The sequence below is a fragment of the Physella acuta genome, unplaced genomic scaffold, assembly GCF_028476545.2.
Source record: "Physella acuta isolate Inbredline_101_S28 unplaced genomic scaffold, ASM2847654v3 ptg001083l, whole genome shotgun sequence".
Lineage (NCBI taxonomy): Eukaryota > Metazoa > Mollusca > Gastropoda > Physidae > Physella > Physella acuta.
The window spans coordinates 128,494-143,982 of NW_026732600.1; the positions used below are offsets into that span (position 1 = coordinate 128,494).

At 43.7% G+C, this 15,489-nt stretch overlaps 1 protein-coding gene across 1 annotated transcript in view; it reads left to right on the top strand.

The window, feature by feature from the left end:
- Nucleotides 1-14,617, top strand: part of LOC131955594 (protein APCDD1) — a gene marked incomplete at its 3' end in the record, with an annotated part of 100,928 nt that extends 86,311 nt beyond the window's left edge. The window contains 1 exon segment of the mRNA XM_059319770.1: nucleotides 13,951-14,617. Coding sequence (XP_059175753.1) covers nucleotides 13,951-14,617 — 667 coding nt within the window.
- Between the last annotated feature and the right edge of the window lie 872 nt (nucleotides 14,618-15,489).

A 15,489-nucleotide genomic window follows, 5' to 3' on the forward strand; every position in this document is an offset into this window, starting at 1 on the left:
GGGGGAAGGAGGGGGGGGGGGGGTTATCGTCCTTAACGACCTACTGATAGTGTTTTAAAGCAAATATTTTCAGTGGCGGCATTGGCACTGTCGAATTCACACATTATGAATTACTGAAAAGTAGAAAATAAAACAACTAAATAGCGGCGTATGATATGCCGCGTGTCGGCTCTTCTTCTATATTCTCATACAACGATGTCTGTCTTAAGTCCTGTTATTCTAGTTTAACCTTCAATATTCCCATACAGCTAAGTCCATTTTAAGTCCTGTTATTCTTGTTTCCGTATGGACTGGCCTTACTTATTAACGCTTCTAATGCAGTCTTGTTAAGGCAATCTGAAGGCTAATGTGATAGAAAAAAAAAACAGTCTTTGACTCTTCCGCCTAGTTGAGTGTTATTGGGACGAGAAAAAATATCGCTGGGTATGATTTGCATGGTTTTTATAATTGTGAGTTAGGTGTGAAAGTAGCTTTTTACTGGTGAGTTATGTGTGAAAGTAGCTTTTTACTGAATATATTTCAAGTAAACATGGTTTTTCTATTGTACCATAACGTAGCCAACAATCCGGAAAATGCACTAAAGGGGCGTTCACTAATCACCCATTAGCCAATAGGATCACACAAAAGATGGCGCTAGATAAACTTTAAAATAAGCATTGTCCCTATACTTACATGTATTGTGATCAAAACTAAACAAAGCACCGTGTATGTCCTTCAAGTTTTATTTCGCTAGTTAGTTTCTACCTTATTTCTTGTTCAATGAAGTTTATATTAGGTTTTACTTACCTTTCTAATACCCACCTTACCACAGTTATACGCCTAGTTTAATCAAGTTTATATTAGGTTTTACTTACCTTTCTAATACCCACCTTACCACAGTCATACGCCTAGTTTAATCAAGTTTATATTAGGTTTTACTTACTTTTCTAATACCCACCTTACTAGTTATACGCCTAGTTTAATCAAGTTTATATTAGGTTTACTTACCTTTCTAATACCCACCTTACTAGTTATACGCCTAGTTTAATCAAGTTTATATTAGGTTTTACTTACCTTTCTAATACCCACCTTACCACAGTTAAACGCCTAGTTTAATCAAGTGTATATTAGGTTTTACTTACTGCTCCTTCGACTTGTCATTGTTGGACTTTAATACAAGCATGAGAGCTAAATAATAAATTATTTAATAATCAAAATTCAATGATTTTAAACGCCTTAGAAGTTGAATGTTCCAGATAACGGAATAGGAAACCCCCGAGTCTAGACTAGGGAATGGGGCGGAGGAGGGGGGAATATGGGGGAGACCCAAAGCTAGACATTAAAGGGTTAACGGTGAACAACGTTTTGTCTCAAAACCATTTAAAACCTCGGAACAGTTACGTCAATGAACTACCCCGAGGGCACTTTTTGTCCAAACCATTCTGCTAATAGCCGGTTAATGGAGTTTAGAAGGGCTTGGGTTATCTCCCCGTCGTCGGGTGCTGAGTTGTTTTTTGTTGGGTTTTTTTTTTTTTTTTTTTTTTTTTTTTTTTTTTTTGTCTTGGCAAGTCTGATGATATATATTCTAGAAAATTGTTCTGGCAAGTCTGTTGATTTAAATTCTTGAAAATTGTTCTGCCAAGTCTGTTGATTTAAATTCTTGAAAATTGTTCTGACAAGTCACTTCATTTGGATTTTTGAACATTGTTTAGAAAAATTCGTTGATAAAATTCTTGAAAATTGTTCTGGCTAGTCTCTTGACATGAGGGAGGTGTGACACGGGCGACAACTCACATCAGCAGATTTCATTTTGTTTTGTGAATTACCGATGACAGTATTGGTTGGAGGGGCGGGGGTCACATTAAAGATACTCTGCATATAGTGAAGAGGACATTAAAAATTGACTTGTATGACTTGTGATAGGTTTATTATTGGAGGGGGTAGGGGGGGGGCAATTTTAAGGGTTCGTGCTACTTATGAAATTGACGAACTGCAATAAAATATATATTAAAAAACTTTATAATAACAAACTTTTAAATACACTGATAATAAGAAAATAAAATTAATTTGTTTTCTTTAATTATAGGTTTGGTCGCTCATGAGATCTTTTACATATTTACCTCAGATAGAGGTGTAGAAAGAGACAGAGTTGTCATTACCCATCATCCCTCCCATGTTTTATTTATGTTACACAATAGAAGCGTACACGAGTGTGTGGATTTCATGTGATTTTCAGCCTTGAATTGGGTACAATCTGTATCACAATGATAGAGTATTGTATGGTGGTTTAACTGTACCGCTGTTAGGGTTATGCTAAAAATAAAGGTTACTGACATGAATGTAGATTAGGGTGAGGGTTAAGATTAAGTTACGGTTAGGCTAAAATTAAAGGTTACTGACATGAATGTAGATTAGGGTGAGGGTTAAGATTATATGATTGAGTCCGGTACAAGAAAGTAATCACAAATACGTCCAACGTTTTAATGGCTTCCCAGGCCCTTCTGTTCATTGCTGAAAGATCAAACTAAGGGCGGTAATTTGTTCTGTTATTTATTATGATTATAACGTCTAATCAAATTATATTAATGTTTTACGATTGTTCGCTTTTATCGATGTCATTGTATGCTAAAGCACAACATACTTATCACTTTTTTTTTTGCGACCTAGAGCCCTTCAGATTTCTTGAAAAATTGTCTTTCTTTATGATGACGCACATTGGGATTGTCTAATCAGCACAATTCCTAGCTGCAGTTTTTTGTGCTCAGCTAAAACCCATGAAGTCTAGTGGGGGATATGGATCTCTCAATGACTTCATAAGCATGACGGATGGAATCTCGGTACTGGCGAGGACGTGCACACAAACCGCTCCGTTCGGGTAATCTCGGCGCCTGTCTCCCTACCACCCGCCCCTTTGGGAGTGACCAGGGCCGCTCACCTAGGCTAAAGAGTACTCACATCGTAAGTTCACAAAGATCGCGCGATGTGCATGTCGTGCTTAGAAGTGGGGGTGGGGGGGTTATCGTGCAGGGTATGTGCGTTTAGCCGAGGTGAGCAATAATTCAAGACGCGGGCACGTGGCTTAATCCCCGTGCTCAATAATTCATTTCGTTAACAAGCACGCGGGCGACGTTAAGCAGATCAATTGCTCGGTACGTCCGCGGTGTAAAGCGATTTGTCCTTGGCCGACTTACTGTCTAAAGCCAGGCTCCTGGACCGGCTCAAGTCGCGAGAGACAGCGACCTCTGGTGCCACAGCGAAATACCTGCGGCGGTTCTTTAGACACGGTGTGGATGTTGCTGGTCTAGGGACCGGAGCGGTAACCGTGGACGCAATATCAAACTAGGAAGGGAAAAAATATAAAATTACTCATTTTGTTCTGATCTACTGATTTATACACACAATTTTAAAAATAGACTCCCATCTGGATCTACAGACTAATTTATCTGTTTTTACTTCAATTCTGGAAAACCAAAATTTAAAAAAAGCTTCCCCCCTCCCCCCACACACATTTTTTTCCAAATTATTGTGGGGTAAGGCGGTTTTTCATTAACTATAAAAATTGGAGGAAGGGAGCGCAAAATTCATAGTTCCTCCTGGGCGCCGGAAGTGGTAGCTACGCCTCTGTTTGGAGCCAGGACGTTTAGGCTAGAAAGTACCAAACGGCAAATCGTCAAACATACCTCAGCTACATAGCCTTACATTTCAGGTTTGTCTAGTGTTGATACCGTTACAGCGGGTCTATACTGTGTGTTTTGAATTTTAAATAACAACGTTATGCGATAATTGATGATACGGTTATAATTTCTCTCAAGAATAGTAGGTGCTTGAAAAAGGTTATTTTCAGCAGTATCGGTCTACGACAAATTTCTGAAAGACTTTTTCCCGATTGCGACAAACGCCCTAATCGATATTCTGGCGGTTGTATCACTCGGGCAAGTGTACTTCGGGAATGAATATATATATATATATATATATATATATATATATATATATATATATATATATATATATACACGTATTTAAAGTGTGTGTGTTCGTGGCGTGTGTGTCACGTGTCATTAGCCTCCCTTTTTTTTTCAAAATAACTCCACTTCCTGACATACCGCTGACATCCTTTTTGTATCAATGACGTAATTTATACAGCCCGTACGACGCCCCCTAACGACCGTTTTATTTACCACCCTCGGCCTAACCGGCGAATTCTCCGCCACATAAAAAGACCCCAAAGGGCCAGTACCCGCCCCCCCTGGACCAGCTCATCACACAACCCTCGTGTGGTCTAGTTTGTCAAAGTCATCTTTACGTGACGATCTGCAATTTCGTTCGCTGCTATTTTTTTTTTAACACGTTTTTATTAACTCAGCTTCGTGTGGATGTGTTTGTTGTTAAAATTGACATCGAAAATTAGCCCACTTCTGATTGCTCTATAGATCTGAAATTTGGCATGCAAGTTACTTTCGCCTAACAATTTCAGATGCAATCATAAAAACTAGCAATTAGAGACCGTAATTAGCTTAATTTAATTACGCCCAAAGGACCATAAAATTGAGGACATGATTTCTAAAGATACCGACAAGACTGAAGGCTTATTGACACAGTTACTTCGGCCCCAATCGATGCGAGCGCGCGTATAGTGGTTAGTACTTCGCGTTGTGGCCGCGACAACCCAGGTTCGAATCCTGGTCGCTCAAGATTTTTTTAGTCCGTGTATTTATAAACACTTAGTCAATTCATACTTAATCAAGTCATTAGATAAAGTAGAAAATAAACTATATAAAAAACTTTTTTAAAAACCACGTTTTTCATGTGTAGCAACGGACTAAAAAGGAGAAAATAAAATACTTAAAAAAAACTTTTTAAAAAACCACGTTTTTCTTGTGGACTAAAAAGTAGAAAATAACTATTTACATACATTTGATGACAAAAAACGTGGGTCGGGCAGATGGGTCGAGAAATTTGACGGTGAACGTACCCACGTTATTTGTCATCAAATGTATGTAAATAGTTATTTTCTACTTTTTAGTCCACAAGAAAAACGTGGTTTTTTAAAAAGTTTTTTTTAAGTATTTTATTATCAAAGTATTTTTGTAGTGGTTAGACCTGTTTGGTGGAAAATTAATCTCGACTAAACTTCCTCTTCCACCTCTACCCTTACTCCTATTGACATTACGTGATAAGTCCCGTAACTCTGCCAACTATTTATCCCCTATCACCCACTTTCCATACAGTGACCGATCATTGAAGGGAGGTTATCCTTCCAGGGGATGTAACCCAGCAACACACCTAACGCTAACTGTGATGCTGATTATGAAACTTCCGCCTTCTTCAGGTTATTTCTGTCAAAGTGCTGCTATTCAACGATTCTTTTGTTATGTATAAACGACAATTAAATTGATACCACCTATAAAGAGTGTAACATTAAATAATTTTAAAACAAATGTGTTGAGTTATCATAAAATGTATCTATTAAAACATCCGTACATGGCTTCAAAAAAATATCATTACCCAACTACATTCTACCGTTTTGTAGCGTAAATGATACAAAGTAGACTTAACATCCTTTTAAGCTATCTCAGCTAAACCCCTAATGCGATGCTATTTTAAAAGTGATTGACATTTCCCGTAAATTCTTAAGTTTCTAAACCTTGTAGAGCTTCACCCCTAAATTAAAAATCTAACTTTTGTGTGAATTGAAAAAAACCCTGTTACTCCTAAATTGAAAAAAAAAATTGTAATCTGCAAAGCCAAACGCAGTGACGTGTTTTATAATTTAAAAGAGAAGTTTTACGACCCTGACCTTTTAAAGCACGCGCAGATTGAAAAAAAGGCGGGAAAGGTCCATCGTGTGGATTGAAATTAAACTCATTCTCGTCTGCTATTTATGGTGGATGTCCTTGTGGATTACAATGTGAGATATGGATGTGCTGATTACATTGGCTGAGGTGGATATGCTGGTGGATTAGTGTAGCCGCACGGCGGTATATGATGGCAGCGAGGTGGATTATGGTGATACCGCGGTGGATGTCCCTGTCGTTTATGAATTCACCACGTTGAGGTGTGTGTCGTATAACCCACCTTTTAGGTGTGTTTTGTACAACCCACCTTTTGTGTGTCGTATAACCCACATTTTATAGAGGTTGAGTGGATTTTTTTTCTTTAGTACTCCCTTCTCGTGTTAGGGGAAATTCGGTGTGTTTTGTTTCGTTTTACAAGCTACAGCTTTTTATTTTGTCTCACTGAAATTGTGTGAGTGTTGAAGTCATGACTGAAGATGATGCGAGTGTTTTATAAGCAAACGGGACATTTCAGAAAATGGAATTCACACGAGAGAATTTCAATTCAACTTGTCATGTGATTTTAATTTTTTCTCAACACTTGCTGTTTTTAAGCTTTTACATTTTTGTTTTAGTATACCGGATCTCTGTATCATTCAGGATGAATAGTGACATGAAAAAGTTGATGTGTTGTGAAAGAAACACAGATGAATATTTTAACATGTACAAACCATCTTTATCCTTTCTCAAGAGTGATTTAGATGTGTTCAGAGCCGTAGTTTTAGACTCCACACACCCACACGACTTTACCTACCCACACGACCTTACCTACCCACACGACCTTACCTAGCCACATGACCTTACCTACCCACACGACCTTACCTAACCACACGACCTTACCTAACCACACGACCTTACCTAACCACACGACCTTACCTAACCACACGACCTTACCTAACCACACGACCTTACCTACCCACACGACCTTACCTAGCCACACGACCTTACCACACGACCTTACCACACGACCTTACCTAACCACACGACCTTACCTAACCACACGACCTTACCTAACCACACGACCTTACCTAGCCACACGACCTTACCTAACCACACGACCTTACCTAACCACACGACCTTACCTAACCACACGACCTTACCTAACCACACGACCTTACCTAGCCACATGACCTTACCTACCCACACGACCTTACCTAACCACACGACCTTACCTAACCACACGACCTTACCTAACCACACGACCTTACCTAACCACACGACCTTACCTAACCACACGACCTTACCTACCCACACGACCTTACCTAGCCACACGACCTTACCACACGACCTTACCACACGACCTTACCTAACCACACGACCTTACCTAACCACACGACCTTACCTAACCACACGACCTTACCTAGCCACACGACCTTACCTAACCACACGACCTTACCTAACCACACGACCTTACCTAACCACACGACCTTACCTAACCACACTACCTTACCTAACCACACGACCTTACCTAACCACACGACCTTACCTAACCACACGACCTTACCTAACCACACGACCTTACCTAACAACACGACCTTACCTAACCACACGACCTTACCTAACCACACGACCTTACCTAACCACACGACCTTACCTAACCACACGACCTTACCTAACCACACGACCTTACCTACCCACAGGACCTTACCACACGACCTTACCTACCCACACGACCTTACCACACGACCTTACCTAACCACACGACCTTACCTACCAACACGACCTTACCTAACCACACGACCTTACCTAACCACACGACCTTACCTAACCACACGACCTTACATACCCACACGACCTTACCTAACCACACGACCTTACCTAACCACACGACCTTACCTAACCACACGACCTTACCACACGACCTTACCTAACCACACGACCTTACCTACCCACACGACCTTACCTAACCACACGACCTTACCTAACCACACGAACTTACATACCCACACGACCTTACCTAACCACACGACCTTACATACCCACATGACCTTACCTAACCACACAACCTTACCTAACCACACGACGTTACCTAACCACACGACCTTACCTAACCACACGAACTTGCCTACCCACACGACCTTACCTAACCACACGACCTTATCTAACCACACGACCTTACATACCCACAGGACTTTACCTAACCACACGACCTTACCTAACCACACGACCTTACCTAACCACACGACCTTACCTAACCACACGGCCTTACCTAGCCACACGACCTTACCACACGACCTTACCTACCCACACGACCTTACCACACGACCTTACCTAACCACACGACCTTACCTATCCACACGACCTTACCTAACCACACGACCTTACCTAACCACACGACCTTACATACCCACACGACCTTACCTAACCACACGACCTTACATACCCACATGACCTTACCTAACCACACAACCTTACCTACCCACACGACTTTACCTATCCACACGACCTTACCACACCACCTTACCTAACCACACCACCTTACCTAGCCACACGACCTTACCTAACCACACGACCTTACATACCTAAACGACCTTACCTAACCACACGACCTTACCTAACCACACGACCTTACATACCCACACGACCTTACCTAACCACACGAACTTACATACCCACACGACCTTACTTACCCACACGACCTTACCTAACCACACGACCTTACCTAACCATACGACCTTACCTAACCACACGACCTTACATACCAACACGACCTTACCTAACCACACGACCTTACATACCCACACGACCTTACCTAACCACACGACCTTACCTAACCACACGACCTTACCACACGACCTTACCACACGACCTTACCTAACCACACGACCTTACCTACCCACACAACTTTACCTAGCCACACGACCTTACCACACGACCTTACCTACCCACACGACCTTACCTAACCACACGACCTTACATACCCACACGACCTTACCTAACCACACGATCTTACCTACCCACACGACCTTACCACACGACCTTACATACCCACACGACCTTACATACCCACACGACCTTACCTACCCACACGACCTTACCTAACCACACGACCTTACATACCCACACGACCTTACCTAACCACACGACCTAACCTACCCACACGACCTTACCTACCCACACGACTTTACCTAGCCACACGACCTTACCTACCCACACGACCTTACCTAACCACACGACCTTACATACCCACACGACCTTACCTAACCACACGACCTAACCTACCCACACGACCTTACCTACCCACACGACCTTACCTAACCACACGACCTTACCTAACCACACGACCTTACCTACCCACACGACCTTACCTACCCACACAACTTTACCTAGCCACACGACCTTACCACACGACCTTACCTACCCACACGACCTTACCTAACCACACGACCTTACATACCCACACGACCTTACCTAACCACACGACCTTACCTACCCACACGACCTTACCACACGACCTTACATACCCACACGACCTTACATACCCACACGACCTTACCTACCCACACGACCTTACCTAACCACACGACCTAACCTACCCACACGACCTTACCTACCCAAACGACTTTACCTAGCCACACGACCTTACCTACCCACATGACCTTACCTACCCACACGACCTTACCTAGCCACACGACCTTACCTACCCACACGACCTTACCTAACCACACGACCTTACCTACCCACACGACCTTACCACACGACCTTACCTAACCACACGACCTTACCTAACCACACGACCTTACCTAGCCACATGACCTTACCTAACCACACGACCTTACCTACCCACACGACCTTACCACACGACCTTACCACATGACCTAACCTAGCCACACGACCTTACCTAACCACACGGCCTTACCTAGCCACACGACCTTACCACACGACCTTACCACACGACCTTACCACACGACCTTACCACACGACCTTACCTACCCACACGACCTTACCTAACCACACGACCTTACCTACCCACACGACCTTACCTACCCACACGACCTTACCTAGCCACACGACCTTACCACACGACCTTACCACACGACCTTACCACACGACCTTACCACACGACCTAACCTACCCACACGACCTTACCTAACAACACGACCTTACCTAACAACACGACCTTACCTAACCACACGACCTTACCTAACCACACGACCTTACCTACCCACACGACCTTACCTAGCCACACGACCTTTCCTCGCCACATATTAGCACATTACTAGACGACACGTTTAACACACACAGTTACCAATTCAATTGTCACTCACCACTTCGACCAAACAACTCATCCATCACATCCTACACACATAACTAAGTATCTCCTTCAATTTTACCATCTTTTATTCAGTACATGCCCACATCATCCATACAACTCCCCCCCCCCCCATTATTAACACAACTTCTATCTAAAACTCCATCATCCAATTCATAAAACTCCCCCCCCCCCTACCCCGACCCCTACATCACACAACGCCACCATCCTCCACATCATTAACACAACTCCCCCATTCTATCTACAGCCTTATCATCCGATCCATACTACTCCCGACCCCATTAATTCAACCTCAACTGTCCCAACCACAAAATACCCCTACAACATTTATACAACCACCACCACCACCCTCCCCTAATCCATGAAATCTGAAATCCTGATCTACCCAATCACCGCAACTCCGACAAATTTTCAATACCCCGACCCCCTCTCTCACCCCCACCCCACTTTTCTCATCCCCCCCCCCCCCCCGGCTGCACCACTTAACCTTCACCGGATGCTCAACTCTTGACCAGACGTGAGAAATCCTCCAACTGGCCCCTCCACATTTCTCAGCACCCGTCTAGAGCATCTCACTCTCTCGCTGTCCATCTCATGGCTGTCCCAACTGTCCAGTTCTCACACCACTTCCCCGACCCCCATCTTTCACACCACTTCCCCGACCCCCATCAATTGCCCCAGTTCCCCGACCCCCATCTCATAGATGTCTCTACTGTCTCGTTTTCACAACACTTCCCCGACACCCATCTATCAGCCCACTTCCCCGACCCCTATCAATTGCCCCAGTCCCCGACCCCCATCTCATGGCTGTCCAACTGTCTAGTTCTCACACCACTTCCCCGACCCCCATCTTTCACACCACTTCCCCGACCCCCATCAATCGCCCCAGTCCCCGACCCCCCTCTCAGGGCTGTCTCTACTGTCTAGTTCTCACACAACTTCCCCGACCCACATCTATCAGCCCACTTCCCCGACCCCCATTTCATGAATGTCCCTACTGTCTAGTTCTCACACCTATTCCCCGACCCCCATCAATCGCCCGAAATCCACGACCCCCATCTCATGGATGTCTCTACTGTCTAGTTCTCACAACACTTCCCCGACCCACATCTATCAGCCCACTTCCCCGACCCCCATTTCATGAATGTCCCTACTGTCTAGTTCTCACACCAATTCCCCGACCCCATCAATCGACCCACTTCCCCGACCCCCATCTCATGAATGTCCCAACTGTCCAGTTCTCACACCATTTCTCCGACCCCCTCTCCCCCTCCTCTCTTAAATCGACCACCCTCATCAATCGCTTCATACATCTATACTTCTCTTTTTAATTTTAACCCAGTGTAATGTAAACCACTGACCATTTCTGAAATCCCCTTCTCCCATAAAAACTCCATATGTCACCTGACAATTTTCATAGACACGGCTAAAACCTGATGACACCCTCCACAAATCATTGTTGATTGATAAAGTAGTCACACTCCCAACACCATCAATCCCCAACCCACTTTTGATTGACACATCACTTAGATTTATTTCCCTTTACGGCGAAGAATTATTTCCCTTTTTTCTCTCTCTCCCGCGAAGTGTCCGTGCTTATATCGATACCATGATCACCGTATCGACTTGCCTTTTAGCGTATCGTAATCCTTTGTAATCGGATGTGACGTGACACGGAATATTCGATTTGTTCTGGACGGCAATCGACTACCGCTGTGGAGCGGGTGTAAGATTAGCTAGGGCTGATCGGGGTTGAAAATTTCAGAAATTTAGTTCGGGGATTGGGATCACGTTGGGGATTGGGATCACGTCAGCTTGTGGTGATAGTCGGAATTTTGAACTGTCACGTATACTATCAAGAGGTCCTTGGAAGAGAAGGGTGGGGGTCATTGAAATATTTTGTGATTGAAAAAGTGGTATTTAAAACAGTGATCAATGTAACAGGGATTAGCAAAACAGGGGTAATTTAAACAGGGGTAAGTGAAACAGCGGTACTTTAAATAGGGGTGGGGACGACGTGGTCGGGCGGGAAAGCGTATGATTGCTAACTCCAAGAGTCTGGAGTTCAGAACCCAGGAAGAGTGAGGCTCGTTAGCTGGGGACGGCAAAACATCTAGGAGAGACAACTCCGAAATCAAACAACTGCTGCCTTGTAGTTTGTTCTTGTTTGGACAGAGGCTGTGGAAGCAAATCCAGAAAAAGAATGGGGTTAAGTTGTAGTCAACGGCCTAAATGACGTATAACAAGTTAACAAGTAATATTCAATTGTGTTGGAGGAAATGATCCACTATGGTTCAAGAATGGGGAGAAGAAGAATAAAACAGGGGTCAGTGAAACAGGGGTTTGTAAAACAGGGTTCAGTAAATCAAGGATCACCGAAACTGTGTTATTTCAACGTGGGTTAAAAAAACCGCGGTACTAAAATAGGATTCTAACGAGCCTTTCGATTTCCGATTGATTGTGGTTCTGGGCGATCCATTAATAAACTTGTGTCAGATTTTCTTTTTTTTTTTACAAAATCTCCCCCTACCTGTCCCAAATTACATATCCCACAGCAGTATAAAAAATATTGAGCGCTAAAATATTATTCAGCGCGGGAAACACACAAAAAAATATAATATCCGTCTTATGAGTTATCGTTTTTTTTTTTTTAAGTGCAAAGGAGGTTGTTAAAAAAGAAATTAAATAAGGGTCGAAGGCGCGCGACTATGTTAGGGTGAGCTCCAACTTGTTATTCAATTTTTAATCGAAATCGTGACCGGCATCATAAACTACTTTTCCGGGTGTTGACCGGTCTCACGGAGAAAACCATTTGGCCGGTCGAACTTTTGGGTTAAGCGGTTAATTAGTTTGACCGTAATAATATTCGAAGACACGCCATTTAAAAGATGGTTTGACAAAGATTCGTGTATAAAAATGAGCTGGACTGATTTTGTAAGCTGGCTGTATAGACTAGTGAAAAATTAGTGACAACATAATTAAGTGGTGACCCAACTGAATGTTTACATAACAAACGGTGACACAAGAAAATAGGGGCACAGCAAAAATTGAAATAATGACACACAAACTAGTGACATTAAAATGGTGACACGAAAACCGGGTGACACGACAAATTAATCAGTAAAATTAGTCAAGACAAAAAAAAAACTGGTTTTTCAAGATAGTTGTGCCTATTAAAAACAGAAGCTAGTGACACATAAACTGGTAATACATCGAACTGGTGACACTACAAATTAGTAAAATAATAAAATGGTGACACAAGAAGCTGGTGACACAACTTATTGGTGATACAAAAACAAAATGTTCATGCGAGTAGAGGAAGTATGCTTTCTTAAGGTGAAGTGAATTATCAATTGGTCTGGGTAGGTGAAGTAGAGAATTTCGTCGTTTTTTATTCCTCGGAATCAGAAAAAAAAAGACGATGTCACTGAGTCAGGTACCCATCAGCATCATGGGTGGGGGATGGGGAAGGGGTAACTTGAAGCAGCCACCTGTGTGGAGGGTAGGGAGGGGGGGGGGGGACTTGGAGAAGATCTGCAATCAACAACTCGTGAATCCGAACTCGAGACTGCTGAGATATCTATGTTGAATCTAACCACTCAACCAAATACAAATTCTTTACCAAAAATGTAGTTAAAATACGTCAAGTGTTAAAATATATCATGTGTTTAATGTATATCAAGTGTTACAAATGTCAAGTGTTAAAAATGTCATGTGTTAAAATGTCATGTGTTAAAATGTCATGTGTTAAAAATGTCACGTGTTAAAATACGCTAAGTGTTTTAAAGTATATCAAGAGTTAAAATCTATCAAGTGTAAAACATGTCGTGTTTAAACACCTGTTTTCACCTCTCTATTCCTCAGGTGTGAGATCAGATCCGGTCCGGAATACGTCGTCCGCCATTTTGTTTTCAAAAACCGAACCTTCGAGTCGACCCTCTACCGGTATGCCGACCCCGACTGCCACCACCCGCTCTACGCCATCCAGTCCCGGGGCACCCACCGCCTCACCCAGGCTTCGTGGACCGTCCGGGGCGGGACGGAAGCCGAGTACGAGGTGACGTCATCCTACGTCATACCCTACTCGGCCAACGTCAGCCGGGAGCTGTCCCAAAAACTGGCCAGTGGTTGCGGGGACCGCCAGGCTTACACTGACATGGCGCCCTACACCAAGTACCTAATCTACTCGCTCCCGCCTCTTCCGGCGCCCGCTAAAACCGGCGCCGAGGCCGGTTCGAATCCCGACAGCGACGTCGACTGTTTCCACGCGCTCAACTTCACCCTGCACGAGCTGCAGCTGGTGATGGTGGAGCTGCGGCGTCACCACAAGCACCCCCACGGCGGGGGGCACCGGCACCACGGGCAGGAGGCCAACCTCGACAACAGCGTGGCCGGAAGTGACGTCAGCGCGGTCAAGGACGACGAGTTGCAGCTGACGCGGGAGCTGCTGCTGGGAGCCGTTCACTCGAAGCCGGAGGAGCGGCAGAGCCATCGTCCCAGCAGCTTCCAGACGGCTCTCAAAGAGGGGCACGTGAGTACTGTTTCTGTGTTTTGCACGCTCAGTAACCAGAGCACATTACTAAGTACCCAGCACACAGTACTCAGTTCTTAGCACATTGTACTCATTGGCTATCACATGGTAGACAGTACTCTGCACATAGTACTCAGTACCCAAGATACAGTACTCAGTATTCAACACACAGTACTTAGTTCCCAGCATTCAGTACTCAGTACTAAGCAAACAGTACTCAATACCCAGCATACAGTACACAGCACTAAGCAAACAGTACTCACTACTAAGCAAACAGTACTCAGTACCCAGCACAAGAAACACATTGCCCAGCACACAGTTCTCAGTACCGAGCACACAGTACACAGCATTCAGTACCCAGAACATATATCTCAAGAGAGTCCTAATCTGTAAATAGTACTCCCGTGTGTACTACTCAGTTCCGACTATATATAGTAAACAACACCAAATAAACACTGCTCAACCCTTCACTGTTTGATACTCTGTGATCATTAAATAGTACTTAGTATCATATTCGCAATACACAGTACTTAGTACATTCAGTACTTGGTTTGTACACAACCTAAACAATACAAACTTCACAGAATTTAATGAACAGTTCTCAGTGTTTAGTACACCCTGCTCAGTACGCAGTACTGAGTACATTGTGCTCAGCGCATAGTGCTCAGTGCAAGTACACATTACACAGTCATTCGTACACAGTGCTCAGTAGACAGTACTGAGTACATTATTCTCTTGACGACATAATCAATGTAGCTAATTATAGAGCAACCAGCGGTTTATCCTTCAGCCTCAACCCTTATTACCCTAATTAACTGCGTCCTTGGTTTCTTTGTCTAGAGCTTGAGCTGACCCAGCTCTAGTTGGTACCC